Source organism: Bos indicus, chromosome X (genome assembly GCF_029378745.1).
Source record: "Bos indicus isolate NIAB-ARS_2022 breed Sahiwal x Tharparkar chromosome X, NIAB-ARS_B.indTharparkar_mat_pri_1.0, whole genome shotgun sequence".
NCBI classification, from domain to species: domain Eukaryota; kingdom Metazoa; phylum Chordata; class Mammalia; order Artiodactyla; family Bovidae; genus Bos; species Bos indicus.
This window is the reverse complement of record NC_091789.1, coordinates 14,213,056-14,226,985: the sequence shown is the minus strand read 5'-3', so window position 1 is coordinate 14,226,985 and position 13,930 is coordinate 14,213,056. Positions and strand designations below refer to the sequence as shown.

General features: G+C 37.0%; 1 protein-coding gene across 8 annotated transcripts in view; it reads left to right on the top strand.

The window, feature by feature from the left end:
- Window positions 1–13,930, top strand: part of ZNF280C (zinc finger protein 280C) — a 69,373-nt gene that overhangs the window by 52,120 nt on the left and 3,323 nt on the right. For all 8 annotated transcript variants that reach the window (XM_070784854.1, XM_070784851.1, XM_070784853.1 and 5 more), the window contains 3 exons: window positions 3,844–4,157; window positions 4,626–4,763; window positions 11,377–11,439. In XM_070784854.1, the coding sequence (XP_070640955.1) occupies window positions 3,844–4,157; window positions 4,626–4,763; window positions 11,377–11,439 (515 nt within the window). The remainder of the gene's footprint in view (window positions 1–3,843; window positions 4,158–4,625; window positions 4,764–11,376; window positions 11,440–13,930) is intronic.

Below are 13,930 nucleotides of genomic sequence, written 5' to 3'. Positions count from 1 at the left end.
GAGCATATTCATTAGTAGTGAGTGCAACTAGATGAACTGTAGACTGAGTCAGTGTGTTGTTTCAATATTCTATAGTCTGTTTTTGAGCTTTTCCAGTTGGCAGCTTATATGTCTGCTTCAGCTGGGGAGGAATCATGTTTAATTTATCTTTGTGTCTCCAACATCTGTTATAATGCCTGGAATGCCATGGTTTGTTGAAGTTAGTATTACTGAAACTACTCTTAGAGAAGCAAGTTCTCTTGATTAACATTGCTGTGTTAAGTGAGCAAACATACATCTGACTACAAATTTCATTTTCCCTATTTGCCTTATGTATATCTGTTTTCTCTCACTTCTTTATATAAAGTCAGCTTTTGACTGTTTGCTCCAGTGGAGAGATACATAATCCAAAGTGAAATAATTCCCAAACACTTACATATTTTGAGTACTAACCTTTGAATGTGAGTATGTCTGCTATTTGAGTTCATTAAAATAATGGAAAGCAGAGCTCTGAAGCTCTAGAGGGAGAGAAGCTATCCAGTATCTTTCCCTATAGGCCATTCATTCCATGCTGGAAGAAGACATGCAGAATTCTAATATTAGTATAAGCAGTGAAATCCTCTCTCATATCTTCCCTTATTAATAATAATAGTAATAATTAGTATAGTATAATAATAATAAAAATGATTGTTCAGTTTGGTCACTCAGTAGTGTACGAGTCTTTGTGACCCCATGGACTATAGCATGCCAGGCCTCCCTGTCCATCACCAACTCCTGGAGCTTGCTCAAACTCATGTCCATCGAGTCGGTGATGCCATCCAATCATCTCATCCTCTGTTGTCTCCTTCTCCTCCCACCTTCAGTCTTTCCCAGCATCAGGGTCTTTTTCAGTGAGGCAGTTCTTCACATCAGGTGGCCAAAGTATTGGAGCTTCGGCTTCAGCATCAGTCCTTCCAGTGAATGTTTAGGACCGATTCCCTTTAGGATGGACTGCTTGGATCTCCTTGCTGTCCAAGGGACTCTCAGGAGTCTTCTCCAACACCACAGATGAAAAGCATCAGTTCTTCAGTGCCCCACTTGTTAGCACTTCAGAATTACGTTTTCAGTGTGCTTTTTCATTCATTCTATGATTTAATCCCTGTAACAAACCAATGAGGTAGAGAAGGCAGGTATTATTCCCATATTACAGATGAGGAGGCTTAGGATAAGTTACTTACTCAAGGTCACATGGCTAGGAAGAGGTAGTATTGAAAGTTAAGCTCAGGTTTTTTGACTCCTATTTCAGCGCTTTTTGTATGATACTAAGCCACAAGTATTTCATAGGCCTTCCTCATTTGCTGTTCCTTAAGTACATGGCAGTGGTATAATCAAGTTATTAAAGAAAATGTTAATAGGTAACTTTTTCACTATTAATCAAATGGGTATAATCAAACATTTATTTTTCTGAATATTAAATGATAAATTTTTTATTAGCTCCCTCTAAGAAAATTGAGTATTACCATGCTGTATGATGAATTGCTGTAACTGCCACAGTAACCTTTGGAACCATAAATCCTGCTCGATGAACTCCCAGAGAGAGCAGGTCACATTTACTGGAGATCTGTTCATTTGTTTTTAGAGGGGTGTAGGTACTTTTTTTTTAATTGAAGTATAATTGATGTACAATATTATATGTTTGGAGTGTGACATAGTGATTGTGGAGATCTGTTTTATAGTTACCAAGGAGTTATGCAGGCCTTTCCAGAGTTATCTCAGGATTTGAGATTTAAAATTTGACCTCTAGCTATTCAGTTATATCAGAACATAAAATAGCCATAGGATGAGCTCTTTTAACCTATAAAATTTATGTTAACATATAAATGCCATCAATACAAAACCAGTATTACTGCAGTAAATAAATACTGAGGTGAATTTCATTTAATTGGTATGACTATTTATAGAATAAGAGCTGACTCATTGGAAAAGACTCTGATGCTGGGAAAGATTGAGGGCAGGAGAAGGGGGCTACAGAGGAGGAGATGGTTGAATGACATCATCAAATCATTGGACATGAGTTTGGGCAAACTCCAGGAGATAAGTGAAGGACAGGGAAGCCTGGCATCCTGCAGTCCATGGGGTTGCAGAGAGTCAGACAGGATTCAGTGACTGAACAACAACAAAAATTTAGAGTGAACGGGAGACTTCTTTGATTGTAGTTTATACTTAGATAGGACTTCCCTGGTGGCTCAGACGGTAAAGTGTCTGTCTACAATGTGGGAGATCTGGGTTCAATCCCTGGGTTGGGAAGGAAATGGCAATCCACTCTAGTACTATTGCCTGGAAAATCCCACGGACAGAGAGAGGAGCCTGGTAGGCTACAGTCCATGGGGTCGCAAAGAGTCAGACACGACTGAGCGACTTCACTTTATACTTAGATATTTAACTTTTTGTATGGCAGTGATTTTTTTTCTGGTAACAGCTTTGTTAACATGTAATTCATATACCTTGCATACAATTTACCCATTTAAAGTATACAGTACATTGGTTTTTAGCATATTCACAGAGTTGTGAAAACATCACTACAATATATTTAAGAACATTTTGTCACCCCATATCCATTAGCACCCACTCCCAATTTCCCCTCCACAACAACAAACTTTAACCTGTTTTCTGTCCCTATGAATTTTCCTGTTCTAGACATTTCATATAAATGGAACCATATAGTATCTACAATATGTGATCCTTTATGGCTGATTTCTTTCACTTAGTATAATGTTTCTGAGGTTCCTCCATGAGGTTCATCCTGTAGCTTGTATCAGTGCTTCATTCTCTTTTAAGACTGTATTAGTACTTATGTATCAGTACGTTTATGGCTGAATATTATTCCATTGTATGAATATACCATATTTTATTTATTCACTCATCAATTGGTGAGCATTTGGCTTGTCTCTGTTTTTTGGCTATAATGAATAATGCTGTCGGGAAATTTCATGTGCAAATTTTTGTATGGACATTTCCCTTGAGTGAAATTGCTAGGAGTGGAATACCTAAGGGTTATATAATGATTCTTATGTTTAACATTTTTTAAAGAACTGCCAAACTGTTTTCCAAAACTACTGTACCATTGTACATTCCCACCAGCAATATATGAAGGCTGAAATTTCTCCACCATCCTGTCAGCACATGTTGCTACCTGTCTTTTTCATTATAGCCATTTAGTTGGTCTAAAGTGATGTATTACTGGAGTTTTGATTTCCATTTCCTTACTGACTAATGATGTTGAGCATCTTTTCACATGCTTGTTTCATATGTATATTTTCTTTGAAGAAATGCCTATTCAGATCATTTGCCCATTTGTTAATTGGGTTGTCTTTTATTGAGTTGTAAGTTATGCTGTATACATGTCCCTTATTAGAGATATGATTTGCAAATATTTCCTCTCATTCTGTGGTCATCTTTTCATTTTCTTAACAATGTCCTTTGAAGTACAAAAGTTTTCATTTTTGTGAAGTCCATTTATCTGTTATTTCTTTGGTTTCTTGTGCTTTTAGTATCATACCTAAGAAATCATTGCCTAACCCAAGGTCATGAAGATTTACTCCTATGTTTTCTTCTAAGAGTTTTGCAGTTTTAGCTCTTACCATCTGGTCTTTGATACATTTTGGATTAATTTTTGTATTTAGTATGAGGTAGGGTCCAAATTCATTGTTTTGCAGGTAGATATCCAGCTGTCCTAGCACCATTTGTTGGTAAGACTATTGTTTTCCCCTTGAATTATTTTGGCACCCTTGTCAAAAACCAATTATGCTTTGCATAAAGTGTGATTTTTTAATATTAATGTGATGATTAATTTTCTAAAAGTATATATTACCTTTATTTTTATAGGTCACTATCCGAGCTTCAATTGAATCTCTTCATTCAGGACCATCAACTTCCAAGAGTATTCTATCTTCCAGTACTTCTTCAAGCACTTGTCTTCAGGTCTCACCTTCAACGTCTAAAACTACAACTACTGGAAGTTCTCCAAGATCTAATGCAAATGAATATAAGACAAGAGAGTTTAGTGCAACTACATCCACTGAAAGTAAGCCTAGTACAAGTAAGGAACGTGCAGCTAAATGCAGAGCAAAAACCTCTTACAAGCCAAAGAAAAAGCGCAACAGGAGAAATAAAATCAGCGTAGCTTTGAAGAACTTAAGGTAATATCTTCTATTCCTGATATACATTTCTATTTCAATATTAAATATTCAAGGTTATTTTAGTATAGCTTACCATATCACCAGATAATGCACATTTACATGATAATCACTTATCTGGCATAAAGGCCAAGAAAATAAATAAAAACATACTTTTTACTAGTGCTGAACAGAACTTGAATTACTATACTTATTTTATAATTGCCATCTTCTACACTAATCTTATAATTTGTGCTTATATCTTATGATAGTTGAATTGGTTTATGTGATCCTTTTTATTCCAAGGAAACGTTAACTGATATTAGAGTTTTTACTCTAGCTTATTGTTTCAAAGTAGATTTTCAAATTCCAAGTCTGTATTTAAAGACTTAGTTTAAACGTCTTGACTCCAATTAATACAACATGAATAAGTCTTTACCTTATTTTTTGGTTTTACAATGTATTTTAATCATTTTTTTCTGTCTCCATAAGGTGTCGGGGAGTATACACGTGCATTGAATGTCATACCAAAATAAAAGATTTTGCAAGCCACTTTTCATTATTTACGCGCTGTAATTTTTGCAAATACAGCACTAACTGTAACAAAGCCTTTGTTAATCATATGCTGAGGTGAGTTAAACATGTACACAGCCAGTCAAAACTACCATTCAAGATAACTTGGTTTTTGAAAACAAAGCCACTTTGTCACATCAAGGATCTAAAAAGATCTAGCAACAGGGAACTTCTAGGATATTACCCAATACTATTTTCCAGCATAATAACTCATGAAATTAGTGGGACAAAATTTTTAGAAACAGTTAGGCTAATGAAATTAGAATAGGTTTGGTAGGGAAGTTATTTTTCTAAGTCTTTCAAAAAGTGATCCATAAAATTTCAAATGTTCCAAAATATCTTATCAAATAAGTGCCTATAACTGTGCGGTGTTCCCCACTTCAAAGCAATCTCTTTTAGAGACTTCAGCTTTGTCAAAAATGCTAGGAACATCATCAGTGCTCACATGCTCACTCTCTCGTGTTCTTTATCTCTCATTCTCCCTCTAACCCTCTGTCCATTTGTTTTTCAAGGCCTCCATCTTTTCATTCATTTGATGAAATGTGAAATGAGACTGTAGGAATAGTCCAGTCATGACATTACTGTTGGAATTCTTTTTCATATGTCAATTATTTTACATTATTTGAGCACCTACCATGTACTCTATGCTAGAGAAAGACTTCAAAGCTCACATTACTTTCGTTTGAATCTTATTGGTACTCTATTCCTTCAGTACGGATTTTTCTAAATAAAAATTGTTCAGATACAAATATGCTAATTTGATTATTCAAATGGAGGTAGGTCCATTTATTTTCAGTCAGAAATAAGATAAAACCAATAAAAGTGGTTTCTTGGAGCTTATAATAAAGGTCAAGTACCTTTACTCTGCCTGTCTTACTTTATGGTCATAGACAGCTACCACTTTCAAGAATTTGCCCACATTTTTTAATGCCTTCAGCACTTAACTCTCAGTGTTTTTTTCCCCTTGATGATTCCCCAGCCCGACTTTATTGTACCTTGACTTTAATGCCAGCACTTCACATCCACCTGTAAGGCATTAAAAAATGCCACCATCCAATGTTACCTTGTCATATAAAATATTCATTCATTTTGAAATCTCATTACTTCTAGACTTTTAGTCTTGGCTCCACTTTTCAGTCCAGTATCACCAAATCTAATCTTATAGTTAACTTCAGCCTCAAAGTCATCTGTTGTGAATCTTGCTTTGTTTTTTCTTCTAGAATCCTTCATATATACAGCCATGCTTACCTTGCTATCCTTGACTCTCTTACCCTCTTTGATCTTTGCTCAGTTCTAGACTGTGCTTGATTTAGTCAGCTTTGAATTTATGACCTTTAATTTTAATGTGGTCGTCTCTTTTAAGAATACTTACTTGGTTTTGTCTACAACATCTGTGTAGATGCTTTTCAGTACCTTCAGGATTTTATTCTAGTCTCTCAGTTGTTAACCTTCAGTTCAGTGCAGTTCAGTTAAGTCGCTCAGTCGTGTCCAACTCTTTGCAACTCCATGAATTGAAGCACGCCAGGCCTCCCTGTCCATCACCAACTCCCAGAGTTCACTCAGACTCATGTCCATCGAGTCAGTGATGCCATCCAGCCATTTCATCCTCTGTCGTCCCCTTCTCCTCCTGCCCCCAATACCTCCCAGCATCAGAGTCTTTTCCAATGAGTCAACTCTTGGCATGAGGTGGCCAAAGTACTGGAGTGTCACCTTTAGCATCATTGCCTCCAAAGAAATCCCAGGGCTGATCTCCTTCAGAATGGACTGATTGGATCTCCTTGGAGTCTTCAAGGGACTCTCTGAAGAGTCTTCTCCAACACCACAGTTCAAAAGCATCAATTCTTCAACACTCAGCCGCCTTCACAGTCCCAACTCTCACATCCATACATGACCACAGGAAAAACCATAGCCTTGACTAGACGGACCTTTGTTGGCAAAGTAATGTCTCTGCTTTTGAATATGCTGTCTAGGTTGGTCATAACTTTTCTTCCAAGGAGTAAGAGTCTTTTAATTTCATGGCTGCAATCACCATCTGCAGTGATTTTGGAGCCGAAAAAATAAAGTCTGACACTGTTTCCACTGTTTCCCCATCTATTTCCCATGAAGTGATGGGACCAGATGCCATGACCTTCGTTTTCTGAATGTTGAGCTTTAAGCCAACTTTTTCACTCTCCTCTTTCACTTTCATCAAGAGGCTTTTTAGTTCCTTTTCACTTTCTGCCATAAGGGTGGTGTCATCTGCATATCTGAGGTTATTGATATTTCTCCCAGCAATCTTGATTCCAGCTTGTGCTGCTTCCAGTCCAGCATTTCTCATGATGTACTCTGCATATAAGTTAAATAAGCAGGATGACAATATACAGCCTTAAGTACTCCTTTTCCTATTTGGAACCAGTCTGTTATTCCATGTCTAGTTCTAACTGTTGCTTCCTGACCTACATATAGGTTTCTCAAGAGGCAGGTCAGGTGGTCTGGTATACCCATCTCTTGAAGAATTGTCCACAGTTTATTGTGATCCACACAGTCAAAGGCTTTGGCATAGTCAATAAAGCAGAAATAGATGTTTTTCTGGAACTCTCTTACTTTTTCCATGATCCAACAGATGTTGGCAATTTGATCTCTGGTTCCTCTGCCTTTTCTAAAACCAGCTTGAACATCTGGAAGTTCACGGTTCACTATTGCTGAAGCCTGGCTTGGAGAATTTTGAGCATTACTAGCATGTGAGATGAGTGCAATTGTGCAGTACTTTGAACATTCTTTGGCATTGCCTTTCTTTGGGATTGGAATGAAAACTGACCTTTTCCAGTCCTATGGCCACTGCTGAGTTTTCCAAATGTGCTGGCATATTGAGTGCAGCACTTTCACAGCATCATCTTTCAGGATTTGAAATAGCTCAACTGGAATTCCATCACCTCCACTAGCTTTGTTAGTAGTGATGTTTTCTAAGGCCCACTTGACTTCACATTCCAGGATGTCTGGCTCTAGGTCAGTGATCACACCATCATGATTATCTGGGTTGTGAAGATCTTTTTTGTACAGTTCTTCTGTATATTCTTGCCACCTCTTCTTAATATCTTCTGCTTCTGTTAGGTCCATACCATTTCTGTCCTTTATCGAGCCCATCTTTGCATGAAATGTTCCCTTGGTATCTCTAGTTTTCTTGAAGAGATCTCTAGTCTTTCCCATTCTGTTTTTCTCTATTTGTTTGCATTGATCGCTGAGGAAGGCTTTCTTATCTCTCCTTGCTATTCTTTGGAACTCTGCATTCAGATGCTTATATCTTTCCTTTTCTCCTTTGCTTTTTGCTTCTCTTTTTTTCACAGCTATTTGTAAAGCCTCCCCAGACAGCCATTTTGCTTTTTTGCATCTCTTTTCCATGGGAATGGTCTTGATCCCTGTCTCCTGTACAATGTCACGAACCTCATTCCATAGTTCATCAGGCACTCTTATCTATCAGATCTAGACCCTTAAATCTATTTCTCACTTCCACTGTATAATCATAAAGGATTTGATTTAGGTCATATCTGAATGGTCTAGTGGTTTAATTACTAATTACTCAGAGGTCATCTTTTTCATTTTTCCCAAGGTTAACCTTTTTCTACCTCAAATCTTTTCTCTTTCATCCAGACATTAATCTCAGAAAAAGACATGTCCATTTTTTCAAAGTTAGTTTTGCCCCTCATCTCCTCCATTTTCTCCATAATCTTATGCACCCTCATTTAATCTTTTTCTCTGTACCACATTTCTTCTGCCTACAAATATTTTCAGGGTTTTTGTTTTTGTTTTTGTTTTAGTATGAGGGAGAGTTGCCTTTATTTTGCATATTTTCTTGTCTTCCTTTCACTGTCAACATTTGTAAAACGTACTCTTTTATATCTTATGTTGTCATTTCTTTACCCTTTGTAATTTGCATATCACCCCCATCTTAATCAGTTCAAGCTGCCCCTTTCAAGATTATCAATCATGTCCTAATCACTAAATGTATTCACTGCTTTTCATTCTTACTCTTCTATGACTTCATTGAGTATTTAATACTTCTCATCAGTCACTTTTGAAACTCTTCTCAAGTTCTCCTACACGATTACCACAATTTTTTTCTTTTTTGCTGCTCCTCTATTTCATTACCTTTTCTTTCTTCAGCTCTTCTTGCCTCTTTGCATTTCTTTTCTTGGTACCTTAACCACTCTGAGAGTTTCATATTTTACCTTTCAACTGTGAATCCTCCAATTTCAATGCTGAGTTTTCCTGAGATCCAACTCTTCATCTCAAACTATTGGATAGATCATGGGACACAAATGGTCAAACATTTTTGTCTGTCTAGGATCCAAGCTATTATTACCTCCTCCCCTTTAAGCTCAGTCTGTCTCAGTGCATCATTTGCATAAATGTGGAGCATCACCTGGAAATAATACACTTTTAAGTTTCTGAAGCCTATGGTGTTCTCCTGATCTGGCACCATTCATCATGGCTTCCTGAAAATCTGTCTTTCTGTAATTTACCACTCTGCCTCACAACTACTGCAGTGGTTCTGCACCTATGCCTCAGTTGTTCCAAACCAGACTCCAGCCACCCTTTCTCTGAGTATACTGCTGAGGGGAATGCTGGTCTCTTACTCTGTGCCAAACACATGGCTGCTCCAACAGGGCTTTAATTCTGCCCTGAATTTATAGGAGATTAAATTGAAAATTACCTTTGGTGTTCCTTAAGTTCATGGATCATTCTGTCCTCTCCCATTTGCCATAGGGTCCTCAACTGTATTGTGGGACCTCTGGCCCCATTCTACCCCAAAAATATCCCCAACTGGCCCTAGGCTTCCTTCATAAACTTTCTAATTTCCAGTGAGCCCCAAGCCTGTACTGCATTATCATCAGGGACACTTACTCATCGTTCGGCTCATATAGAACTGAAATTGTCCACTTCTACTCTTCTAAGGGCTTTGTAAGTCTCTCTGTGTTTCCCCTACTTCATTCATGCCTTGCTTCCTTGGTTGCCTCAAGTACCTCCCCTTAATTGGATACCCTCACTCTGACTCAGTGTGGACTTTTGTCATAAGATTGAGCCCTGTACATACAGAAGCTTCGTTTTCTCAGAGGTCAAGTACCTTTATTCTCAGCCCATACCAACTCTGTATGGGCCCCTTATACAGGGCCCCCTCAGAAGTCAAGCCCCTCAAAATAATTGATCTTCCCCAGTGTATAGTTTGTCCCATATTCCATAGAGTGACTTTTTCTTATTCTTCGTTGTTTGGCGTGCTTCTCTCCTTCCCTCTCATTTTACTTTCTATGAAGTATCTGATCACTGTGGTCCCTCATAGGAATCAGTTGTTATTTTTTAAGTTCTGTACTATTCAGCTATTCTGCCTCATATTAAATATGTGTCTGTCTTACCTACCTGAGAGAGTGGTTCTTTGTATTCACCATGGCATCTATTCTGAGGACTTTTTCTTGGGGGGGATAGGTAGTCATTCTTTTCCCATGTATACATGGTATGTTGATGGATAGTTAACATGTGTTTAAGGATATCCATTGAATTGATGTGTTGCCTAGTTTGGGTCTGTCGGTGCAAACTAGGGTTAGTACAGTTTCAGTAAGTTTTTCAGATGATTAGTTTGTGTAAGAATCATCTGAAAATCTTATTGAAACTGATTTCTGGGCACCAGCACCAGAGATTAATTCAGTAGGTATGGAGTGGGAGCTGAGACTTTGTATTCAGTATTTCTAATAAGCTCCCAGGTGATGCAGATGCTGCTGGTCCTATGGACCACACTTTGAGTAATACTGTGCTATGCCAAAAGAAAATGAAAGTGTTAGTCGCTTAGGCATGTGCAACTCTTAGCAACCCCATGGATTGTAGCCCACCAGGCTCTGTCTATGGACTTCTCCAGGCAAAAATACTAGGGTGGGGAGCCACTCCCTTCTCCAGGGGATCTTTCCGACCCAGGGATCGAACCCAGATCTGCATTTGCAGGCAGATTCTTTGCCTTCTGAGCCACCAAGGATCCTGGCTAATTCTGCCTGACTTTCTAATACAGGAAAGCTTTCCTTATCAACTTAAAAGGCAATATAGAAGCTGTTAACATTGACTGCAAAATTTTGTTAGTGGTTTTCTGTTCTGTGCATAGAGGAAGTATTGTTTTAACTCGAGTTCTGCTTCCTTTAATTGATGTTCTTTAAAAGCTCTTCCAGTAATTGCAGAAGATTCTTTAAGTGTTTAATTTTACTGATGGTAGTGTCACTTGGCCTAAGAAACAGTTTCTTCCAGGGTCCCCAGGCTAAGTATATTGATTAGAAAGTAATAATAATTATTCCTAACAGTTTATATTACAGCAAAATATATCATTAGCAAGTAACTTTTAAATTGTTCTCAACTCTTATTAAGTGAAAAAATTAATTTGATGCTCTTTGCATGTTTAACTCGTTATTTTTTTTATAGTAGGGAAGTATAATTTAAGATTATTCTCAGGGAAATATGTTAAAAATATTTAAATACAATGATAACATGAAATGTAAGATAAAAATCTTGAATTAAACAAATGCTAATAGAATTTTATAATTTAAATTGTGGTCTTTTATTCAAAACTAGGAAACTAAGCATAGGCTTGAAAAATTGTCATAAAATTAATTAATGACTTACTGTATAATAAAATTTCATTTGTTTCTTGTCTTTCTAGCTCTCATACCAGCCAGCCAGCTAAACGAGTCTCTATTTTTAAGAAGCGTTGTAGAACTCTCAGGTAAGTAATTTTTTTTTTAATTCTCTCTATAGTAACTTTTTAACCTGATGCTAGAGTGCCTAGTTTGGAAAATGATTGCTACTGGACATAATAGAGTTCTATTCATTATACCCTTAGATCAAAGAGGGGATTACCTAATATTCTCCAGCTAAACTTTGTTTCAGTGATATTAGGCATTAAGATGAAACTTTCATGAATTTGCATTATAAGATTTAAAAATAAGGCTCTCCAGCAATATTTGAATATTTAAAAGACTTTTAAGATAGTTGACAAAGTGACTAACACACTTTTATTTTTGAAATAAAAATACACAACTTGTTTACTATTCCGAGGAATTGTGAACATTTCTGAAAGGATTGATCATTAATGTTGGTGCTACTACACACAATTAGCTCAGAATTCACTAGGGACCATTTTTTCACATTCTTCTAATTCCTTTTCACTCCATTTTCCTTTGGTTAATTATTTTGTTATTGCTATCATTGCTATTTGAGATACCAGTGTCAAGGTCTTTATATTGATAGCATCAGGCTAAGACATAGACTTAAGTTTAGCCAACACTTGTTTTAATGCTTTGGGTTAGTGGAAAAGGAGAAGAGGGGATGCTGTGACTCAGGATCTTGTATTTTGATCTCTTCTGCCTCATTTGCTCTTCCCCAGATACCTGCATGGGTAGCTAGCTCTGTCGCCTCCTTTAGATCTCTCCTTGACCACCCCATTTAAAATACCATCCTTTCCCCAGGCCCACTCCTGACACTCCCTATCTCCCTTTCTTGCTTTGTTTTTACTTCATGGCAACTTTTTACTGTTCAATAGATTGTATATTTCATCCACTTGTTTACTGTCTGTATCTTCTCACTAGAATGTGTATGAGTTGGGTATTTGGCTATGCCAGACATTTGCTGGGCATTCAGTAGTGGCCTGGCATATGGTAGGCTTCTGTGAATATTTACTGAGTAAATTAATATTGAAAGTGACATATGTGGAGTGTGTAGATGATAGACCAATAATAGCTCATAGGAAGAGGAAAGTTTTATTCCATTTTTTAAAAATATATCAGTGAAATTTTAAAACTATTGCTAAATTCAAGGAATTAGGAAATACCAATTAACTTTATCTAGATGTTAACATTTACTAAAAAATTTTTATAATAATGAAAAGGATTTATTAATTCTAAAGATGAGAATTTAATTTGATTTTTATCTCACTATTGTCAAACTGAGTTGTGTGCTTGGTTCTTAGATTTAATTGTACGACTTTTTTTCTCACATAGGGTGGGTCTCAAATTTAAATAGAAAATTGGTGATTTTCTGTGTATGGAAATTTTCATACTTAAAATTTTAAGAATAGTAAATTTATAATTGTTATTTTATTAAAATTCAGTGTGTGTTTTTAAATTCATTGTACATCTATCATGTATAACACAAGGTAGCAAATTCTGTGAAGATGACAGTGATGAAGTAGGCTTGGTACCAACCTTCAAGGAATGTACAATTTATAAGATGTGAACATAAGTAACTACAAAAATTAATACAGGGAGGTTTGTAATAAGTGTAATGAGAGTTACTGATTTGAAGAGAAAGAGACGTTTCCACTTTTAAGAACAGGCACAGGGGCGTTTTGGTTGGAAAAACAGCATGAATGAGATTTAAGAAAGGAAAAAAGCAAATGATAAGCACAGTGAATGACAAGTAGTGCAGTTGGGATGAAGCATGAAGTTCATATAACATAGTACTAAGTTCAGAGTCTGGGAATAGATCCAGACTGTGGAATCCTTGAAAAAGCCTAGGGAATTTGGACTTAATTTGAAGATGTTGGGAAAGCCATTGGTGCTTCGTGTGGAATCAAGGATACTAAAGGAAGATCAATTTGGAGGGGTATACAAGGTGAGTTGTAGCTACATGAGGCATGTGCATTCTTAGTCGCTCAGTCATGTCCAACTCTTTACAACCCCATTGGCCTGCCAGGCTCCTCTGTCCACGGAATTTTCCAGGCAGGAGTACTGGAGTGGGTTGCCATTCCCTTCTCCATGGATCTTCCCCACCCAGGGATCAAACCCAAGTCTCCTGTGTCTCCTGCCTTTCCAGGCAGATTCTTTACCACTAAGCCACCTGGGAAGCCCACATGAGGCACATAGACTGATTAAGACTGATTTAATAAGATAATCTGGGTTGAAGTGGTATCACACCACATTTAAGAATATGGGCTCTAGAATCAAAAGGTTCAGTTTCAGACCTGGTCCTGACCTTGGTAAGTTATTAAACCTGAACCTGTCCTCTCTTAAAAAAAGTTAAAATTATAGCACCTACCTCTTTGGGTTGTTACACAATATAGGTGAGATGATATATCTAAAACTTCAGCCTACACAGAGTAAGTGCTCAATAAATTGCTAATATTGAATATTATAAAATTTTTCAAATAGTGACTGTCTTAAGGGAAAAAGAGTCAGAAATAGCTACAGTTCTGAGCATTTATGTCAGGGGCATGGCAT